This window comes from Lissotriton vulgaris, chromosome 6 (assembly GCF_964263255.1).
Source record: "Lissotriton vulgaris chromosome 6, aLisVul1.2, whole genome shotgun sequence".
In the NCBI taxonomy this organism is placed as follows: Eukaryota; Metazoa; Chordata; class Amphibia; order Caudata; family Salamandridae; genus Lissotriton; species Lissotriton vulgaris.
Window position 1 is genome coordinate 969,687,906 of NC_141694.1, and position 18,001 is coordinate 969,705,906.

General features: G+C 42.5%; 1 protein-coding gene across 7 annotated transcripts in view; it reads right to left on the minus strand.

Moving 5' to 3' along the window:
• Nucleotides 1–17,758, minus strand: part of LAMA2 (laminin subunit alpha 2) — a 3,858,378-nt gene extending 3,840,620 nt beyond the window's left edge. For all 7 annotated transcript variants that reach the window (XM_086927001.1, XM_086926997.1, XM_086927002.1 and 4 more), the window contains exon 1: nt 17,598–17,758. In XM_086927001.1, coding sequence (XP_086783127.1) covers nt 17,598–17,682 — 85 coding nt within the window. In that variant the 5' untranslated portion in view covers nt 17,683–17,758. The remainder of the gene's footprint in view (nt 1–17,597) is intronic.
• Nucleotides 17,759–18,001: the final 243 nt, after the last annotated feature.

Genomic DNA, 18,001 nt, shown 5'->3' on the forward strand with positions numbered 1-18,001 from the left:
TTCTGAGGCTTGGTATTAATTATTATTGTTTCTTTTCCCTTGGAATTAAACATTTGTGGAATTTTTGGGGTGCCCAGTTGGGTGTTATCCGGGTCGTTGTTGCTAATATCTTGTCTTGATTTTGCCGCAAGTGCAGAGCGAGTCCCGATCGGATTATCACCACTGGGTCTAGTTTTCCCACCACACGCAGTTTTTGGGGGCATATTGCAGAATCCTAATACTATATAGTTTATACAGGTAATTACAAAAGACCCCCTTTCAACTGATAAGCTCCACAGGTTCTGCCGTTTAACTGCCGTTTATCAAGTCTCTCTGAGCCTGAGACCTCCTGAGGCCTCCTTAAATCCTTTTAGCCCCTTCAGAGTCCGTTTTTAGGTCGAGCAGACCTTACTCTCAATGCGTGAGCATTGAGAGTGTCTGCTTCAGACCTTTTGCCGCCCGTATGGGGAATGAGTTGGGAATGAGGACACCAATCTGTCACGAGCTGCGTTTTTCCTCGCGGGAGCGCGCGTCTGATACCTGCGCATGCGCAGTGCAAGCCCTGGCTCTCACACAGACACAGGCAGCCCCCACCCCTCTGCATGCACGCACGCACACACACAGGCGCAAGCCCTCGCTCACACACAGACACAGGCAGCCCCCACCCCTCTGCATGCACGCACACACACACACAGGCGCGCGCATGCACACGCAGGCACACTATCCCCTGCCTCGCATTCTCTCAATCACACACAGTCACGCATGCGCACACACATGCACACACACAGGCAGCCCCCACCCCTCTGCACGCACGCGCACACATACACACGCTGCCGCCCCCACACCCCACCCATACACACACAAACACGCAGACAGGCACAACACACGCAGGCACATACAAGCGCGCGCAACCCCTCCCCGCTCCCCCGCTCACCGGGCACAAGCAGGGCTTCCATCACGGGGGGGGCGGGCACCGTCAAAGTGCCCCGACGCCCCCCCCTCACCGGCTCCTCTCGTCCTGTCCCTCCGTGTCAGACCAGACTCCGCAGCCCGCTCCGTTGTTTCTCCGCCCCTTCAGTGCGTGTCACGCCTCTCCTTTCTCCCGGCCGGAAATTCCTTTTGCGTGTCAGGCCTCGTTTCCGAAACTGAACTGTCCCGCAACAGTGTTTATAATATCGGCAGTCGTTCTGCGCACTTGTTTTCTCTTTTGCTCTGTTTATCGTCTCCATCGCTATCCCTCACTATTTCCATTCGTTACGCCACAGCAATGCCGATACCTTGTTGTGTTTTAAGCACTCGGAGATTAACTGACTGCCCAGAGCCACTTTATTGAACGTAGAATGATGCAACATCAGGGCATGACGGACGGAGATGCAAACGTGATTACTCTCTTCAGGTGATTAATCATTCCTAGTGCACAAAACACATGTTCGTCTCCTCTGGGCGCTTCCCTTCACCCCAATCCTTGCCTCCAAGGCGGCGTTTCTCGCCAGAAGTACGGAGGCACCCCGTTTCTGACTGGAAATGTTCCATCACTCGAGCACGAGCCAGGGAACGGTGAATGAGCTTTTCGCGCGCGTGGGGAGTGGGCGAATGATGGGTTGATCTGTGTTGTGATGAAAGCAACTGTGTCTTCGTGCAATTGGGCGTGCAATTGGGCGTGGTAGCATTGATAGAAAAATAAACTTGATTTGGGACGGAACGAGGGGAGCAAGTAAACATTGCATCACTAAACTGCAAATGTGCTCCTTTGACGTGTTTTGCTGATTGAGAACAAGGTCTTGGGTTACATTGTTAAAGCAGCAACACTGGTTGGGCAACGAGTGTTCTGCATATCCACGAAAAGAGTGTTCTCCTTGCCTTTGTGTGTTTAGCGCAGACCATGGTAAACTGAGGGGTACTGTGCACTGTTGTGAATTAAAGAGGGCCATAGTGCTGTACGCTTATCAACTCTACTTTTGTGCAGTGGTAAAAGGAGACTAAAAACATAACGGTGCTGGGGAAAGTGGGCTTTGCTCGATGGCATCTTAAAACCTTTTTTTTTGTTATCTTAGACACATGTGGCAGTATCAGTTTTGTAGCTAGTAGCAAATGGGAAAGCAGCTTTCCCATTTAAAATGTTGCAGAACATGCAGTTCTGAAAACTACTTACAGAAGGAGAAACCCAAGTGAAACAATACAAAAGCGTATTTTGACTCGGGATTAATCAGAAGCCACTTTATGCACTTTATAGCATTTCCAATGGGGGCAGAAAGCACCAGGCGCGTGCTAATCTTTATGGTTTATTTATTTGTTTTTTTTGCTTTGTATAGCTTCTTTACACCACATAAGCAGTCTGGAAACGGCGAAGGGTAAAATCTGGGCACATTCTATCATTTCCATGCAAAAGAAATACATATTTTACATTTCACCAGGGCTGACTTTTGAAATTTGTGTAGCGACTGCATTTTGCCTTAAAGATACTTCAGTTAGCACGAGATGGATCACTTCACCTACAGGGCGGTCTATCTGGAGAGTTTCTTTAAACACATGTCTTTCGTGTAGCGTCAACCGTGCTACATTGTAAGCCCCCGTGAAAGGTAGGAAAATAATAATGAAGGGACAGGCATTACAAATAGGATCACTGCAAGGGTAATTTAATGATGTCTATTAGAGATTAAGTATTCACAAATGCATCAAAGGCTGTAAAACTGTTCTTGTTTGTCATTTGTAGATGCTTTATTAATACACTTGAGGGGTTGGCTCCTCCTTTGCCGCTTTTTATTAATTAAAATCTGACTGGAGTTGGTTTTATTAGACACTGCAAGGGGCAAAGAATCAATACTAGATTTAATATTGCATACTCCCTTCTCACTACTTATTAATTATTAAGAAGCACCCTGGTCAGTGTGCCCCTGCAGGGTCTGATATTGTCTCCAAAGGGCAATGAAAACGAATAATGCGCTACCATATTTAGCACCTTTGTGCGCCCTTGGGCCTCTCACCGTGCTACCTATAGTCAACGTCAGTCAAGGACGGCGAACATTTTAAAATTAGGCTTACATGTGTGTTCTCAAAATACCACTCAGTGCCACATAATTACACGCCACATAATTACACTGCACTCAATGCAACATACACTCCAAATATCACTCAGTGCCACATAATTATATGCTACATATTTACACTACACTCAATGCAACATACACTACAAATACCACTCCGTGCCACATAATTACATGCCACATAATTACACTGCACTCAATGCAACATACACTACAAATACCAATCAGTGCCACATAATTACACACAACATAATTACACTGCGCTCAATGCAACATACACTCCAAATACCACTCACTGCCACATAATTACACGCCACATAATTACACTGCACTCAATGCAATATACACTCCAAATACCACTCAGTGCCACATAATTACACGCCACATAATACCACTGCACTCAATGCAACATACACTCCAAATACCACTCAGTGCCACATAATTACACGCCACATAATTACACAGCGCTCAACGCAACAAAAACTCCAAATACCACTGAGTGCCACACAATTACACGCCACAAATTACACTGTACTCAATGCAACATACACTGCAAATACCACTCAGTGCCACATAATTACACACAACATCATTACACTGCGCTCAATGCAACATACACTCCAAATACCTCTCACTGCCACATAATTACACGCCACATAATTACACTGCACTCAATGCAATATACACTCCAAATACCACTCAGTGCCACATAATTACACTCCACATAATACCACTGCACTCAATGCAACATACACTCCAAATACCACTCAGTGCCACATAATTACACTCCACATAATACCACTGCACTCAATGCAACATACATCTCCACATACCACTCAGTGCCACATAATTACACTCCACATAATACCACTGCACTCAATGCAACATACACTCCAAATACCACTCAGTGCCATATAATTACACGCCACATAATTACACAGCGCTCAACGCAACAAACACTCCAAATACCACTCAGTGCCACATAATTACACGCCACACAATTAATCTCTACTGAATACAACATGCACTCCACACAATACCACTCAGTGCCACGTAATTATATGCTACATAATTACACTGTGCTCAACGCAACATTCACTCCAAATACCACTCAGTGCCATATAATTACACGCCACATAATTACACTCTATCGCATCACCACAGCATCACCACTGCATCACTCAGCATCACTCCGCATCACTCAGCACCACCACAGCATCACTATGCACCACCACAGCATCACTGAACGCTGTCTGTGCAACCATTCAACAATTGGTTCACATATGTTCTCTCAATGTTTCAAGCTTTATTAGAAATGTCACAAAAAGATGTTAATATTTCTCTTCTGTTCTTGGATTTTCGTCACAATAAAAAACACTGAACATAATCTTCACAAAAGTTATTTACAAAAGTTTAAGCTATTGCCATTATAAATTACAACTTTTATTCAAGTATTAATTATTTAAAAAATTTAAAAACAATTGGTATTTGTAATATCAATACTTCTAAGTCACATAAATACAACACATATTGCATTACAAATGCTATAGGTGTCCCATTTGCAAAAGTTAAAAGTATTGGCATTGTAAATGACAAAGCTATTAATTTCGCTATTTTCAAAATATCACATAAATAAAAAAATTGTCATTTACAATACCAATAGCTCGAACTTTCCTAATGCGAGACCTATTGCATTGCAAATGCTTGTTTTAATAGAGAAAGAAAGAATGATATACCAGCGTTTTCTCTCCACTAAACTTAAATCTGCTTTGTTTCAGCTTCAAGATTTATAGAGAAATCTTACTCGACAGTGTTCAGTATTCAGCGTTTTCTAAAGCATCTGCTCCGTGGTGTTTCGTTCAGTCCTCTGCTGCACCGAAAATCAGCGTGTGGTTTGTTCCAGGTGCCGCTGCAGCATCCACGCCCGTCCCGGCACAGCAGGCGCCTCCCACCCAGGTAGAGGATTACGTTCCCCAACCAGAGTGCTCCAAGAATGCTCCAACTCTCCAGGGCTTCCTCCGCACGGCTGTTGAATACAACGAAGCAACGAAGCACGGGAAAAAACAGCAGCGGAACACCAGCGGTCAGAGACGCATTCCGGCAGCCACCCGAAACGCCGCCAAAGCTCAGGTACAGCTTGTCAGGACGCCCAAACGGAGCTCTCACAAACACGCCTGAGGTGCAGGCGCCATCTTGCCTCCCCAAGAAGTGTACTATTTCTTGTGTGTTTTTGCATACAAATTGGCTGTAGTGCCAATAAATAGTCTGATCTGGTCTCTGCCCTTTTCTTACAAGTCCAAATTTATATAAACGATACTGCAGGTCACTTCCCCTGACCTGCACAGGGCCTTATATGTTCTGTTGGGTATTTGTGTGTGATGCAGCTAAATGACCTGTGTTGATAGGAGCAAGATAAGGTCATAGAGCAAAGGTGGTTTCCTGTGTGTTACACAAAAATATATAAGAAGAGAGGGCCTAAGCTGTGGCAATCAAAAACGCACTTAACAAACACATCTACCAATTGTCAGGGGAAGCAGACCTAGCAAACTACACAGTTCGGGGAGGACTCCCGGAACTGATAACATTATGTATGGAGCATTAATTACAGGCCTGCCTAAAGCACTAATCACTCCGCCAAAACCCAAGCAGTTATAAAATCACCATGCACTGTCCTTGCAACACTCAAATCATCCAGTCACTACCCATGTACTCATGCAATGACTCACTCACTAACACATGCACTGCTGCAATCCATTGAGGACTACCTATGCAGTCCAGTAATCTCCCTGGTACTACCTATGCAGTCCTCCAATCACCCAGCCAGTCCTATGTCCTTATCCAATCACTGTGCCAAAACACATGCACTTATAAATTCACCATGCACTCTCCTCGCAGTACTCTGATCATTCAGTCACTACCCATGTAGCCATGCAATGATCCAGGCACAAACACATGCACTGCTACGATCCCTTTGCACTTTCCTTGTAGTTCTCTAACTACCTACACACTTCTCATTTGCTCCTTCAATTACCCTGGAAGTAACCATGCAGTACAGCAATTACCCTTTCACCCCACGAGCAGCCCTCCAGTCACCCAGCCAATACCATGTACTAATCCAAATACTCCTCCAATACCCAAGCACTATTAAATTCACCACACACTCTCCTTACAGTACTATATTTATCTACTCAGTACCCATGTACACATTCAGTGACCCAGTCACAAACACAGCACTGCTGCAATACCTTGAGGACTACCTATGCAGCCCAGTAATATCCCTGGTACTACCAATGCAGTCCTCCAATCACCCAGCCAATCCTATGTGCTTATCCGATCACTGTGCCAAAACCCAAGCACTTATAAAATCACCATGCACTCTCCTTGTAGTACTCTAATCATCCAGTCACTACTCATGTACTTATGCAATGACCCAGGCATTAACTCATGGCAAATACAGAGGAGGTCATGCTAATCACAGGGGTACCCTAACGCATAGTGTTCCCTAATGTATGCAGGTGTTTTCACTGTATATTAATTGTCTTTTAGCATAGCACTGGCTCTAGGCCTGGTTAGTCAGAGTCAATTACCACCCGTACCCATCAGCAAAAAGTTGGGGGCACAGGAGGACTTTCTGCTCCTCTGTTGGTTCTTTCTGCACATATCTTCTTCTTGAACTTTTCTTTGTCTTTCTGGACTTCTGTTGCCTCTTTCTGCATTTGTCTTGCTTCTTTCTGCACTTTTCTTTCTCTTTCTTCAGATGTCCTACCTTTGTAGGCATAGTTAGAAATTTGCATTTAAAAAAAACCTTAGAAATTCACTGAAAAAAACATAGGTTTCAGGGATGTTATAGCTAGAAATTAACATTTAAAAAACCTTTGAGATTCACTGAAAAAACCATAGGTTTAAGAGACGTTATAGTTAGAAATTAGCATTTAAAAAACCTTAGGCATTCACTGAAAAAACCATAGGTTTCAGGGACGTTATAATTAGTTGGAGATTTCACTCGTACAAAACCATCGAAATTCAGCTGTTATAGTTAGTAGACCTAACTATAACGTGCACCCCGCAATGCACTGCTGATGACATCACATATTACATCACTCATGACATGCACAGTGACATCACTGATGACAACACCCACGTGATCATCTGATGCACCTCCTCATACTGTCACGTATGGGCGTAACTTTGTCTCCCCTAATGCATATTGCATAGCCTGCTTGTCCTGCCTCTCTATCTATTTATTTCCCTCTCACACTCGACTCGGTGCTTGTCTTCTGATTTCCTGCTGTTAGCTATGGAAGGGTTTTGAGCTTAACTACCAAGCTCCTGTCTGAAGTTCCACGTTACTCCATCTCCTCTCCGCCTTGGCCGCTATTTGTCCTTTGAGGACGGTGAGAGAGACACGTTCAGCTGTGTTCACGTGTTTGTAGGGCAGATTTTCCTTGTGCTGCAGTGCTGTTCTGAGCCACGCTGGGATCTGCGCTATTCCAGCAGAACGTTTCTTAGATTTAGCCACACTGAAGCGCGTTTTGTTGCAGCACAACACAAACTCTCTTTGAGCCTTGTTGCTTCGCTTAAACTGGAATACAGGTGTGTAGTTCCACCGAACCAGGCCATATTTTGTTTTTTCCCGAGTTGGACTGCCAGTACTTGCAGCAGTATCCTGCAAGGACCCATGTTGGCATAAGGCTTCTGTTTCCAGATTTCTTTTCTTTTAATTTTGATTGTCTTGGATGTTAAATTGTGTCACGCACGCTAATTGCGCGCCTGTTGCTGGTCATCTCTTTGTGGAGCCTGGAGCATTTTCTTGTGGAGACCAAAAGACTGCCTGCCCTAAGCTAAGTACTTTATCCTTACCCCTATTGAAGAATAGACCTGACATTTTATGGATTATAGCGCGTTAATCGTAGAAACTTCATAAGAGCCATGTTTTGTTTTGATTGCTTTATTTTTGCTTTTTGTGATTGAACACGTGCAGCAGCATTAGCAGTAGGTGCATACACATATGGCAGATATATATCTCTATAGTAGATGTATGGGAGGTGTCTTATGCTTGTTGTGTTTTGTCTCACTTGCAGGGAACATGGGACTAGTGTAGGAGTGAGGTCTTCAGCTCCTATACAGTACTCCATTGATGGTTTTGGAGTGCACCGTTATTGTTTCTTTATCCCTTTTTTCCCTTTCCCCAGAGGTGGAGTTGCCAGTAGAGCAATTCACAGGTGGTTCCACACATGAGGAAAGGGTAATCAAGCATCATCCATCGCTCCTGCTGTATCCGGCTGACAAGGTGAGTGCTCACCTGGCCTGTGTTGTGACACATACCCTAATAAAACCTTTCATACACCCACTCTAAAATACAGACCACCAATATCGAAACCATAGACAGACCAATAGCAGTTAGTACATACCTGCTCAGTGATTCATACGTCTACACACACATCCACCCACTAACCCATAAAATCACTCATACACACAGTCATTCATCTACATAACCACTGATATATCCACTAATTCAGCCATATAGACACTCACACACTGCCACTCACCCCATAAATTACTCATACACCTGGTCAGTCATGCAAAAAAAAATCGCACACCCATTTACTTGCTTCTACAGTCATACACACACCACTGCACTTATTTATACAGATACTAACTCAAACTTACTCTCTTAAACAATCACTCATAGAAACACACACTCATCCGTACAGATACTCTTGCAATCACTCACTCTCACATATAGTCATTTATATACTCCAACACTCACATATACTGCTTTAAAACGTATGTAGTTACTCACACATGCACCACTGAGACAGACATCCATTCCCTCGCCAACACACCCATACAAACACACACCCACCCATACAGCTGTTTCCATATGCATTATTGAACCTATGCACCTAGTGAAACAGCCACCCACATATCTATGCACAGTCACACACCCCCACCCACCCACAAAGACACTCAGGCACCCATACAGATACTCAGACAACCAATAAATAACTCATATAGACACTCATGTAGCTACTCACCAAGCCATGCAGCCGCTTATACGCCAGCTAAGCTAACAGACTGATAAAAACAGTCACACAGTTTACTCTCTAGCCCATGCATTCAGTAAGACACAGTTAATCACTCACTTATACAAAGTCAGTCACACACCTACTAAATCATCCATTCAAACTCTCATAAGCCCACTCATACTACAATACATCTTGGCATATACACATATAAAACATATTTTTATAATTTACAGAAACACACATTCACTGGATGATGTCATCAGTGATGTGATCAGTGAAGTCATTTGAGATATCATCAGTGATGTCATCAGTGATGTCACTGATCATGCAACTGCAGTACTGCAGTACCCAAGATGGATACAAAAAAGAAGAAGCTGTGATGTGCCAGAGGTTCAGGCAGAGAGGGTATGGTAACAAAGTAATTGCCAAAGCTGTAGAACGGAGTCACAAGAAATCAAGGGATGAACTACTAGCTCCCAAACCACCCCAGACACAATCTGAAACCATCAGATTCATTACCACTTTCTCTGGACAATCTCAGGATGTGAGAAAAGTGTTTAAAAAACATTGGCATGTTTTAAATACTGATGAACATCTTAAGAAGTATGTAGGTGATAACCCCCAGATCACGTTCAGGAAGGGTAAATCCCTCCGGGACGAACTTAGTCACAATTACGTGACTGAGAATGATCCACTTGACCATGCTACGAATGCTGGATTTAGATGCTGCAAGAAATGTAAAGCTTGCGAATTCAGCACAGATTGTAAAAACCTACTGATACCAGGAACTTCCAGAGAATTTACTATCAGAAAGAGATTATCCTGCAATACCCCATACAGTGTCTACGTACTGATATGCCCATGCAACAAGTGGTATGTGGGCAGCACGAAGCATGAGGCAAAAAAGAGGGTATTAGAACATCTGAGAGCGATACGGAACCTCAACAGACAATATCCGGTCGCCAGGCATTTCTTTGAATACCCGGTCGCCAGGCATTTCTTTGAATACCATATGCAGGATGAGACTAAATTACGTATGGTGGTCATTGATTGTGTTGAACAGGGAATAAGAGGTGGGAACTATGAACTCTCTATGAGGAAGCTAGAGTCCAAATACATAATTGAATTCCAATGCTTGACTCCATTAGGGTTTAACACCAGTGAGGAACTGTCAGTTCATTTGTATGAAGAATAATTAAATGTATCTGATGAATTAGCACATTTGCTGTCTGTATTTTAAAATGGTTTTAATTAATTTGTAATAGTTTAATTATTATTTTTTTCACAGGTAATGTGGGGAACTGCTGGATACAATGAATCAGTTGAAAAATGACCTTGTTGAACCTCATATACTTACCATGTCAATGCCTTATGCGGTATGGAGTTGTAATCGCCCACTTGGGCAAGGACTTATTGCACGAGTTTGGACATATTGGAGACGTAAATTTGAGAATTATGTGCCAATTTTCTTCTGGCAATATCTTGGTATAACACCAGCCCACTGGGGCAAGGATCTGAACAATATGTATCATACAGTACCTGAATTTTTGTGTATGGATATCTACTTAGCCCACTTGGGCTTTACTAGTCAACAATATGAACATAGCCGGCACGTTGTTTACATTATGCATCCCAACAGCGAGATCCAATTGTAATAGGCGTATTACAGGCGTACAGTCGAACATCCAATGACAATCTAGATGTCATGTACACTGTGAACACGTGACCGCGATGTACGATGTGCAACTATTTTGTGATATTGTGACAACTCCTTAGCATTGGGTTTAATATGTGTTTGATCAAGGAATTCAAATATCTTAAATGTGCCTGGTCTAAAATTGTTTTTCGTGTTTTTTCACATTTATGAACATGAGGCACAACATGTAACTTTTGTCTATAATTACGTTGTTTTTTATGTAGACGTTTTAATATTGGTTCTAAATATGATACAAGGTTCAATCATGACATTAATGCATTATGTACATAATGAATGTGTATTATTAGTACTTGTATAAGATGGCAGCCCGCATTACCATGGTGGTAATATGCGCACACTGGGGGTGTGTTTTGAGCACTTTAAAAATGGCCGTCATTGTATGCTTGACGAGCGTGAGCAAGCCTTATCGGCGAAATGCGTCGCACTTTTTCACTTGCTGAATAAATTTTCGCAAACACATTCTGGGTGTCCTGGCTTACTTTGGAATAGAAGAGGTATTTTTTTGGTACATGTTGAAGGCCGGTCGGTGGCCTATCCGGGACCGTTCCACGACAGCCCAAGGTGCGCAAACCGGCACTGGAGGAGAGAAAATATATATATATATATATATATATATACATCGCCCCTGTATGTATACGGGTAAAACGTATTTTGAGACCCCCTTTTTTTTCTCAGCCCCACTTGGCGGAATACCATGAAACTTTAAACGCAGCAGCTGAACCAAAAAGGGAAAGTTTATTTTTTTTACCATTTTGTGAAGATTAGTCAAGTGGTGTCAAAGTTATTTGCAAAACAAAAAAACTTTTACTATGGAAACCTTGGTCAGTTTTCAGTTTATTTTCTTATGATTCAGAATTCCAAGGAATTCCACATAAAAATAAAAAATAAAACATCATTCATACGAGTCAATGTGCAAACCAATACAGAATTACAACATCAATATTTTTAAAATACATTCATTAAAAAGTAAGAAATCTCTTTTCTTCAATAATCTTTGTCACTACAAAGTGTGGCTCAATGGTTAGAGCGGCAGACCCTGATGCAGAGGTTTAGCCCGGGACCAGGGTTCAATTCCCCTCCTCGGCGGGTCTTGGGCTCAAAAATTCCGCGGACCTGATAATTCTCGCCTTGGTGCCTATTCCAATCATGGAGTGCAACTCTGGGCAATAGCTTGCTTAATCTCCACAACGGCCCCCACAATGCTAAGGATGCCTGGCCTCCACATTGGTGGTGCCCAGGAGTGGACGCCTCACAGGGAAAGACAGGATGGGATCCACAGCGGTATTCGTACAAGTGCCTTGAGACCCTTGCGGGTGAGTAGTGTGCTATACAAGTATCAATTTACATTTTACAATAGTCGGCATAATTCTCGAGTGGAACACTTACGGTCAATATCAATCTTTTCCCAATTAGAACCCCGTAATGGTTATCACCCTGCGTTAACAAATTAACTGACGTTTCGAAGGTACACACATGGAATAATGTACAATTTTCAACCAATATACACATATCGATAAAACCAACACAATTAAAAACTATCTTTCTGGGGAGATGATCATGGAATAGTATTCGCAGCAAATATCCTTATAAAGTGCTTAATAGAAGTGCTAGTGCAATAAGTAAAGTGCATAATGCATAACCCATTATTATTATTTAAAAGACATTTAAAAATTCTTTAAAAAAACACATTTTTTTAAAATATATCAATTCAGATGGGGGGAACAGTAAAAAATTACGAGACTGTTCTGCTGTTGAGATGCTATACTGTAAAAAACCTATGCCTTAAGTATCTGCGCCGTATTAAGTAGAGTGCTGGGCACACAACCAAAACCTGATTCAGATCTTGAATCCCACTATCACATAAGTGACAAAGTCTTTCATGTTTGGGGATGCCCTCCCAGGATCCTGTTACAACTCTCAAAGGGAGTAAATTCATTTGTATTAACAAAATCACTCTACGTACACCATGATTCATGTTCCATAAAACATACGGCTGAGGATTTTTGACAATTGAGCTCCCTGCAATACAATCCATCCTTCCATTCGAGAGGCATAATTTCAAATCTCTTTCACGTGAAATCACATATATAGTTTTTTTAATTATATGCTTTAATGCTGTTTTATTTAAGACTGCTGCCCCTTTGAACTCTAAACCAAAAATACTTAAAGCCTTTAAATAATTCCTAAAAATTGCACTTTTCCACATCAAGTTTGAAAAAATGTCCTTATGCAACGCTAACCTTAATAAGTTGTCATGACCATTTATCAGAGCATTACACCACCTCAGGCAAGCCGCCATTGATAAGACATATGTTGAGAGCAGGCCAAATTCGAGCCTAAGTGCCGCAATTGGTGCAGCATAACGTAAATTGCATGTTTGGAGCCAAATCTTTCCTTCCACTTTCAAAAACTTTGCCCACTCACTCTCAACTATTGTTTCGCTTGCATAATTCAGAGTTGGAGGAATCTTTATTTTATATACTGCAATGGTATGCGAAAAATGTTTTCCCGCATTCCAGGTACAAGCGATTAATTGCCGAGGCTTGTGAAATAGCTTTGCTTTTGCAGTGATCCAAATGTCTCTTGGCTGAGCACCTGTTTGTAAAAAATTTACCTAAGTAAGGGTAAAATTTTACTATTTCCATTTTTTCATCTCCCAAGAAACATTTCAAATTTGTTCTAACCTTGCAGCCGTTATAACCTAAAATCATCACTTTACTCTTCGAAATATTTATTTTTTAAAAGTTTTTCTCAGTGTACCTAACTAATTCCGTCAGTCTTCTCTGTAACCCAATTGGGGTTAAATCCATTATTATTGTGTCGTCTGCGTACAACAAACAACTTATTTTTAAATTACCCACTTGAGGAGGATCCCCTTTACTCTCCCCTATCCGACTCAGTAGGTCATTGATGTACATTGAGAAGAGCAAAGGGGCCAGCAGGCACCCCTGCTTCAGCCCATTGTGAGTGGATACTTTCTTCGAAAGGCCTTGAGTACCCCCCAACAGGACCTGGGTCCATGTCGAAGAGTGGAGAGCAATTATTAATCACAGAAGGTTTCCTGGAATCCCCATAGTCACCAACTTCCTCCACAGCTTCCTTCGATCTACCCTGTCAAACGCTGTGGAGAAATCAATAAAAGCGGTATACAACAGTATCATCTGACTCACAGGGTATTTATCAATTAAAGTTTGCAGAACAGAAATGTTATCTAAAGTGGCACTGTTCTTACGGAACCCAGATTGTTCTAGGGGGATTAGATTATTTCCAAATACCCACTCTTGTAAGTGGCCGAGGATACTTTTTGCGAACAGTTTCCCCGTAGCATCTAGTAGGGAAATTTGCCTAAAACTTGCTGGAGAGTTTTTTGGGCCCTTCTTATATAACGGGACTATTATGCTTCCCTTCCAAGAGTAAGGGATGTCCCCGGTGTTATAACAGTGAACAAACAAAGGATGTAATAATTTTGCCCAGTCACCACGGTCCTGTTTTATTATAGCTACAGGGATGTCATCCGGCCCCATTGCCCCTGAGTTTCTTGCCCCCTTAATATATCCTTCGATTTCCCCCCCTGATTGAGCTTCCATGTCACCCGCCATTGTCGAGGTATTAACAAGCCCCTCAAACTCTACACCTAGTTGATTAGGGGCATACAATTGGGCAGTAGCGGTCGGCAGTAGGTGTTTCTATAGGGCGGTGACGTGGGCAGGAGGAGGGGCAGGGTGGGGGGAAATAATGTATGGATTACGGAGTTTTACAGGTAAGTAAACATTTAAATACATAAAACGAATTTCGTTGCGCACACTGCATCACCAAATGTGATGCAGTGTGCGCAACGAAATTCGTTTTATGTATTTAAATGTTTACTTACCTGTAAAACTCCGTAATCCATACATTATTTCCCCCCACCCTGCCCCTCCTCCTGCCCACGTCACCGCCCTATAGAAACACCTACTGCCGACCGCTACTGCAATTGGGATATATATATACACCATTCGGTTTCCGGGATCAGCATAGGTTGTGATTTTTCTCTACCGTCACAATATTTAGCTATCAAAGCCCAATATTTCCTCGTATCCCCCGATAGAGCCACTTCCCGGAGGTTAATCCATTTTTCATCTTCTGCAACCTTGGTCCTAACTTTAGCTACCATATGTATATATATATATATATAAACACACACATACTCACACACATACTCACACACACACACACACACACATATATATATATATATATATATATATATATATATATATATATATATATATATATATATATATATATATATATATTCTTTTGAGATGTACCAACAGATTCTGAATTCAAAGGTTGAAGGAGGGTAGTTTTTTCTATTGGTGGATTGTGAAGACAGCGTGAGTTTCTGACAGTGGCCATTAGTGAAACATATATGCTCATAATTTTCTTGGCCTGCCTGCATAGTTCACAGAATATCGTTCACACATGTGCCAATTATGACTATTCAGCGTGAAAGTGTTTGAGACATTACACAGCTTTTTTCAATATAGAAAGCCATTTTCTTAGTGTTTAATATGGAATTTCATATGAAGCACCACCTTGTGCGGAGGCTTTCCTGCTATATTCCACTGATACAAACGCTAATGATTATGTGAGACAAAGGTGAGAACAAGCCTTCTTCACAAATCAGCATTCCTGCTGAAGGAACGCAGCCACCTGTCCTCCATGTGCCACAGCTCTAAAATTAGCATGAATGAGCCAGCTGTCCGAGCGGCTGTCTTGAAGATGCCTGCCTCAAACAAAACATGGAAGTCACATTCCTTTTGCTGAACACGGGAGGACAAAAGGACGGCGCTCACTGTATAGCTGCTCGGTAGCCAGTTTTGCACTGATAGGCCAAGGTCAGGCGCCAGCACGCTCCCATTGCGGTTATTTCAATCCGAGGGCTACGTCGCGCTTTGTGTATCACTTTACCACATTTTTATTTAGCAGGGATGCATGAGACGCTAGGTAACGTGATACAGTGTGCCCCATGTAAGAAAACAAACAGGGTAAAATTAATTCACACGCTCAATGCAATTATTATGGAAATGTGATTTACAACCTAACTCCTTCCCGAAGGTTTCCCTGTGTCTAATGCCGTCCCATACCCATCTCCCCCGGCACGTTTTTCAGTTCGAAGGCCTTCACTTTGGCTGTATTATTACCACAAGAGACACGTTTAGGCACGGTTTGTGTTTTGCGTAGAGGCATTGCATTAAATTGTTGTTCCACGTTCGGTTATTTTCTGCAATAGTATCTTCGTATTGCTTGACGATGTGTTATTGTGTCGTGTCAGCGTATTCTGTGTTATGTGGTACTGGTATGCTGTGCTTTGTTATGTCACTTTAACTAATGTTGTAATGTTTTAAGTTATGGTACTCGGTGTTATATTTCTATGTCATGTGTTTCTATGTTTTGTGGTCGTGCCTTGATGTGCCCTGCTGAGTCGTGTCATGCGATGCTATGGTATGTCGTTTCATGCTAACATGCCATCATGTGTTTTATTATGGTGGACTATGTACCCTACGTCATGCCCATGTTTTACGACATTACACTATATTGCAGCGCTTTTCCGTTCTTACTTAAAACGGGACTGCTTCTAGGCGTTGTAAAGTTTTAAACATTCATACGACGATCTAGAAAACAACAATCTTAAGTAATCGGCTCATAGTAGCTCACATCAACACGTCAATGGTTATGGTACCAATCGGCCCAAACTCTACCGAATCTATAACTTTTCATATATGCGAGAGTGAACTCATCCGTTCCACTTTAAAAACCCGAGTGTATTTAACTGAACACATATGTATTATTTAGCATTCAAGGAAAAAACTTAAATGTGAATCGAAATGATCCAAGAAACATGCAACTACACCCGCAATCTGGGGTGAAGTTCGAGCAAATAGTTGCCATAAACTCTGAAAGCCTTTTACGAATAAAGCAAAGCAGTTTCACTTGTGCATTTTCTAGTCTCGATCCGCGATCATTTCTCATGCCTTGTGAGCAGATGTGTGACATTTCAGATATGCTATCGGAATGCAAATACAGTTCCAGTCTTTCCAAGCCAACTGAAATGTTCCCCTCCTTGGGAACGTGCCATACGATTTGGAAAAAGCCATGGATATTGTATTAATTGGCCCGACGCGCAGGCAGATGTGCCCGCTTCTTCCGCGCATGTGCGTGCAATGTTCTGTGTGGGTCTTGGATGTCTTGTTTATAGTTCTGCTTTTAGAACCCTTCTCCCGCCATCTGCTCCCACAAACGAGAGACAGATTGAGGATGCGGCAGTACACGCAGGATTCTGAACACACGTCATTCGCAGTTTTTTCCCCTCTGGCGTCCACGTTAACCACAGGTGGAACAAGCCAATGGGCAATCCCAACTATTGTTGCCTCCATCACTTTTGTCAAGACTTTCACTTCCGACCAGACTATATATAAAAATGTGAGACTATTCAGTCGCCTTGCTACAAAGATGGTTATAACTTCGCCCTATTGTAAAGCGCTCTGACAACTCTGGGTAAAATCCGCGCTATATAAAACTGCATAAATAAATAAACCTGGCAAAAAGTACACCACGCAATGCAAAACAGTCAGCACATCATCGTTCATTATTCTTACAGACTGTCACGCAGAGGCAGAAAAAAGACACCCCGTAGCAACTTTTAAAAAAAATCTGTCGCTGCGGAGCTAGGTTCGGCTGTCACGTTGTAACTTCTGTGCTGCAACCAGCCCTGTCACGCAGAAAAATAAGGCAGAACACTGACACGAAAATAAGAAACATGAAAATAATCACCCTCCACAGTACCTCGCTGCTGTTGCTGAAGCTGGGCATGGCAGCTTTGGCTCGTCATTAAGATGAGGAGAAGCAGAAGAAAACTTTCCTTTTCCATGTTGGAAGTTAGAGAAGAGAAGGACGGCAGGTCGAAAGCCTGCTCTGCGCCCTCCCTCGAACACTGCAGCCCTCTGTGAGCGGTCTCGGAGTGTCTCACACAAGCCCAGTCCGGAGCTAAACTTACTGTTTCAGAAGACACTCCCCCTTCTCTCCTTGGTCCACGCAACCAACGGGACAGAGAGACATGCACCCTTCCACGTAATTCTAGGCATTTTTTATGCCGTAACAGATGACTATTGAACATTTAAGCTGTGCATGATATCTGTTGCTTTAAAACAAGGGTCGACATCACATAAAGGGAGCAGTGGAACTGCTAA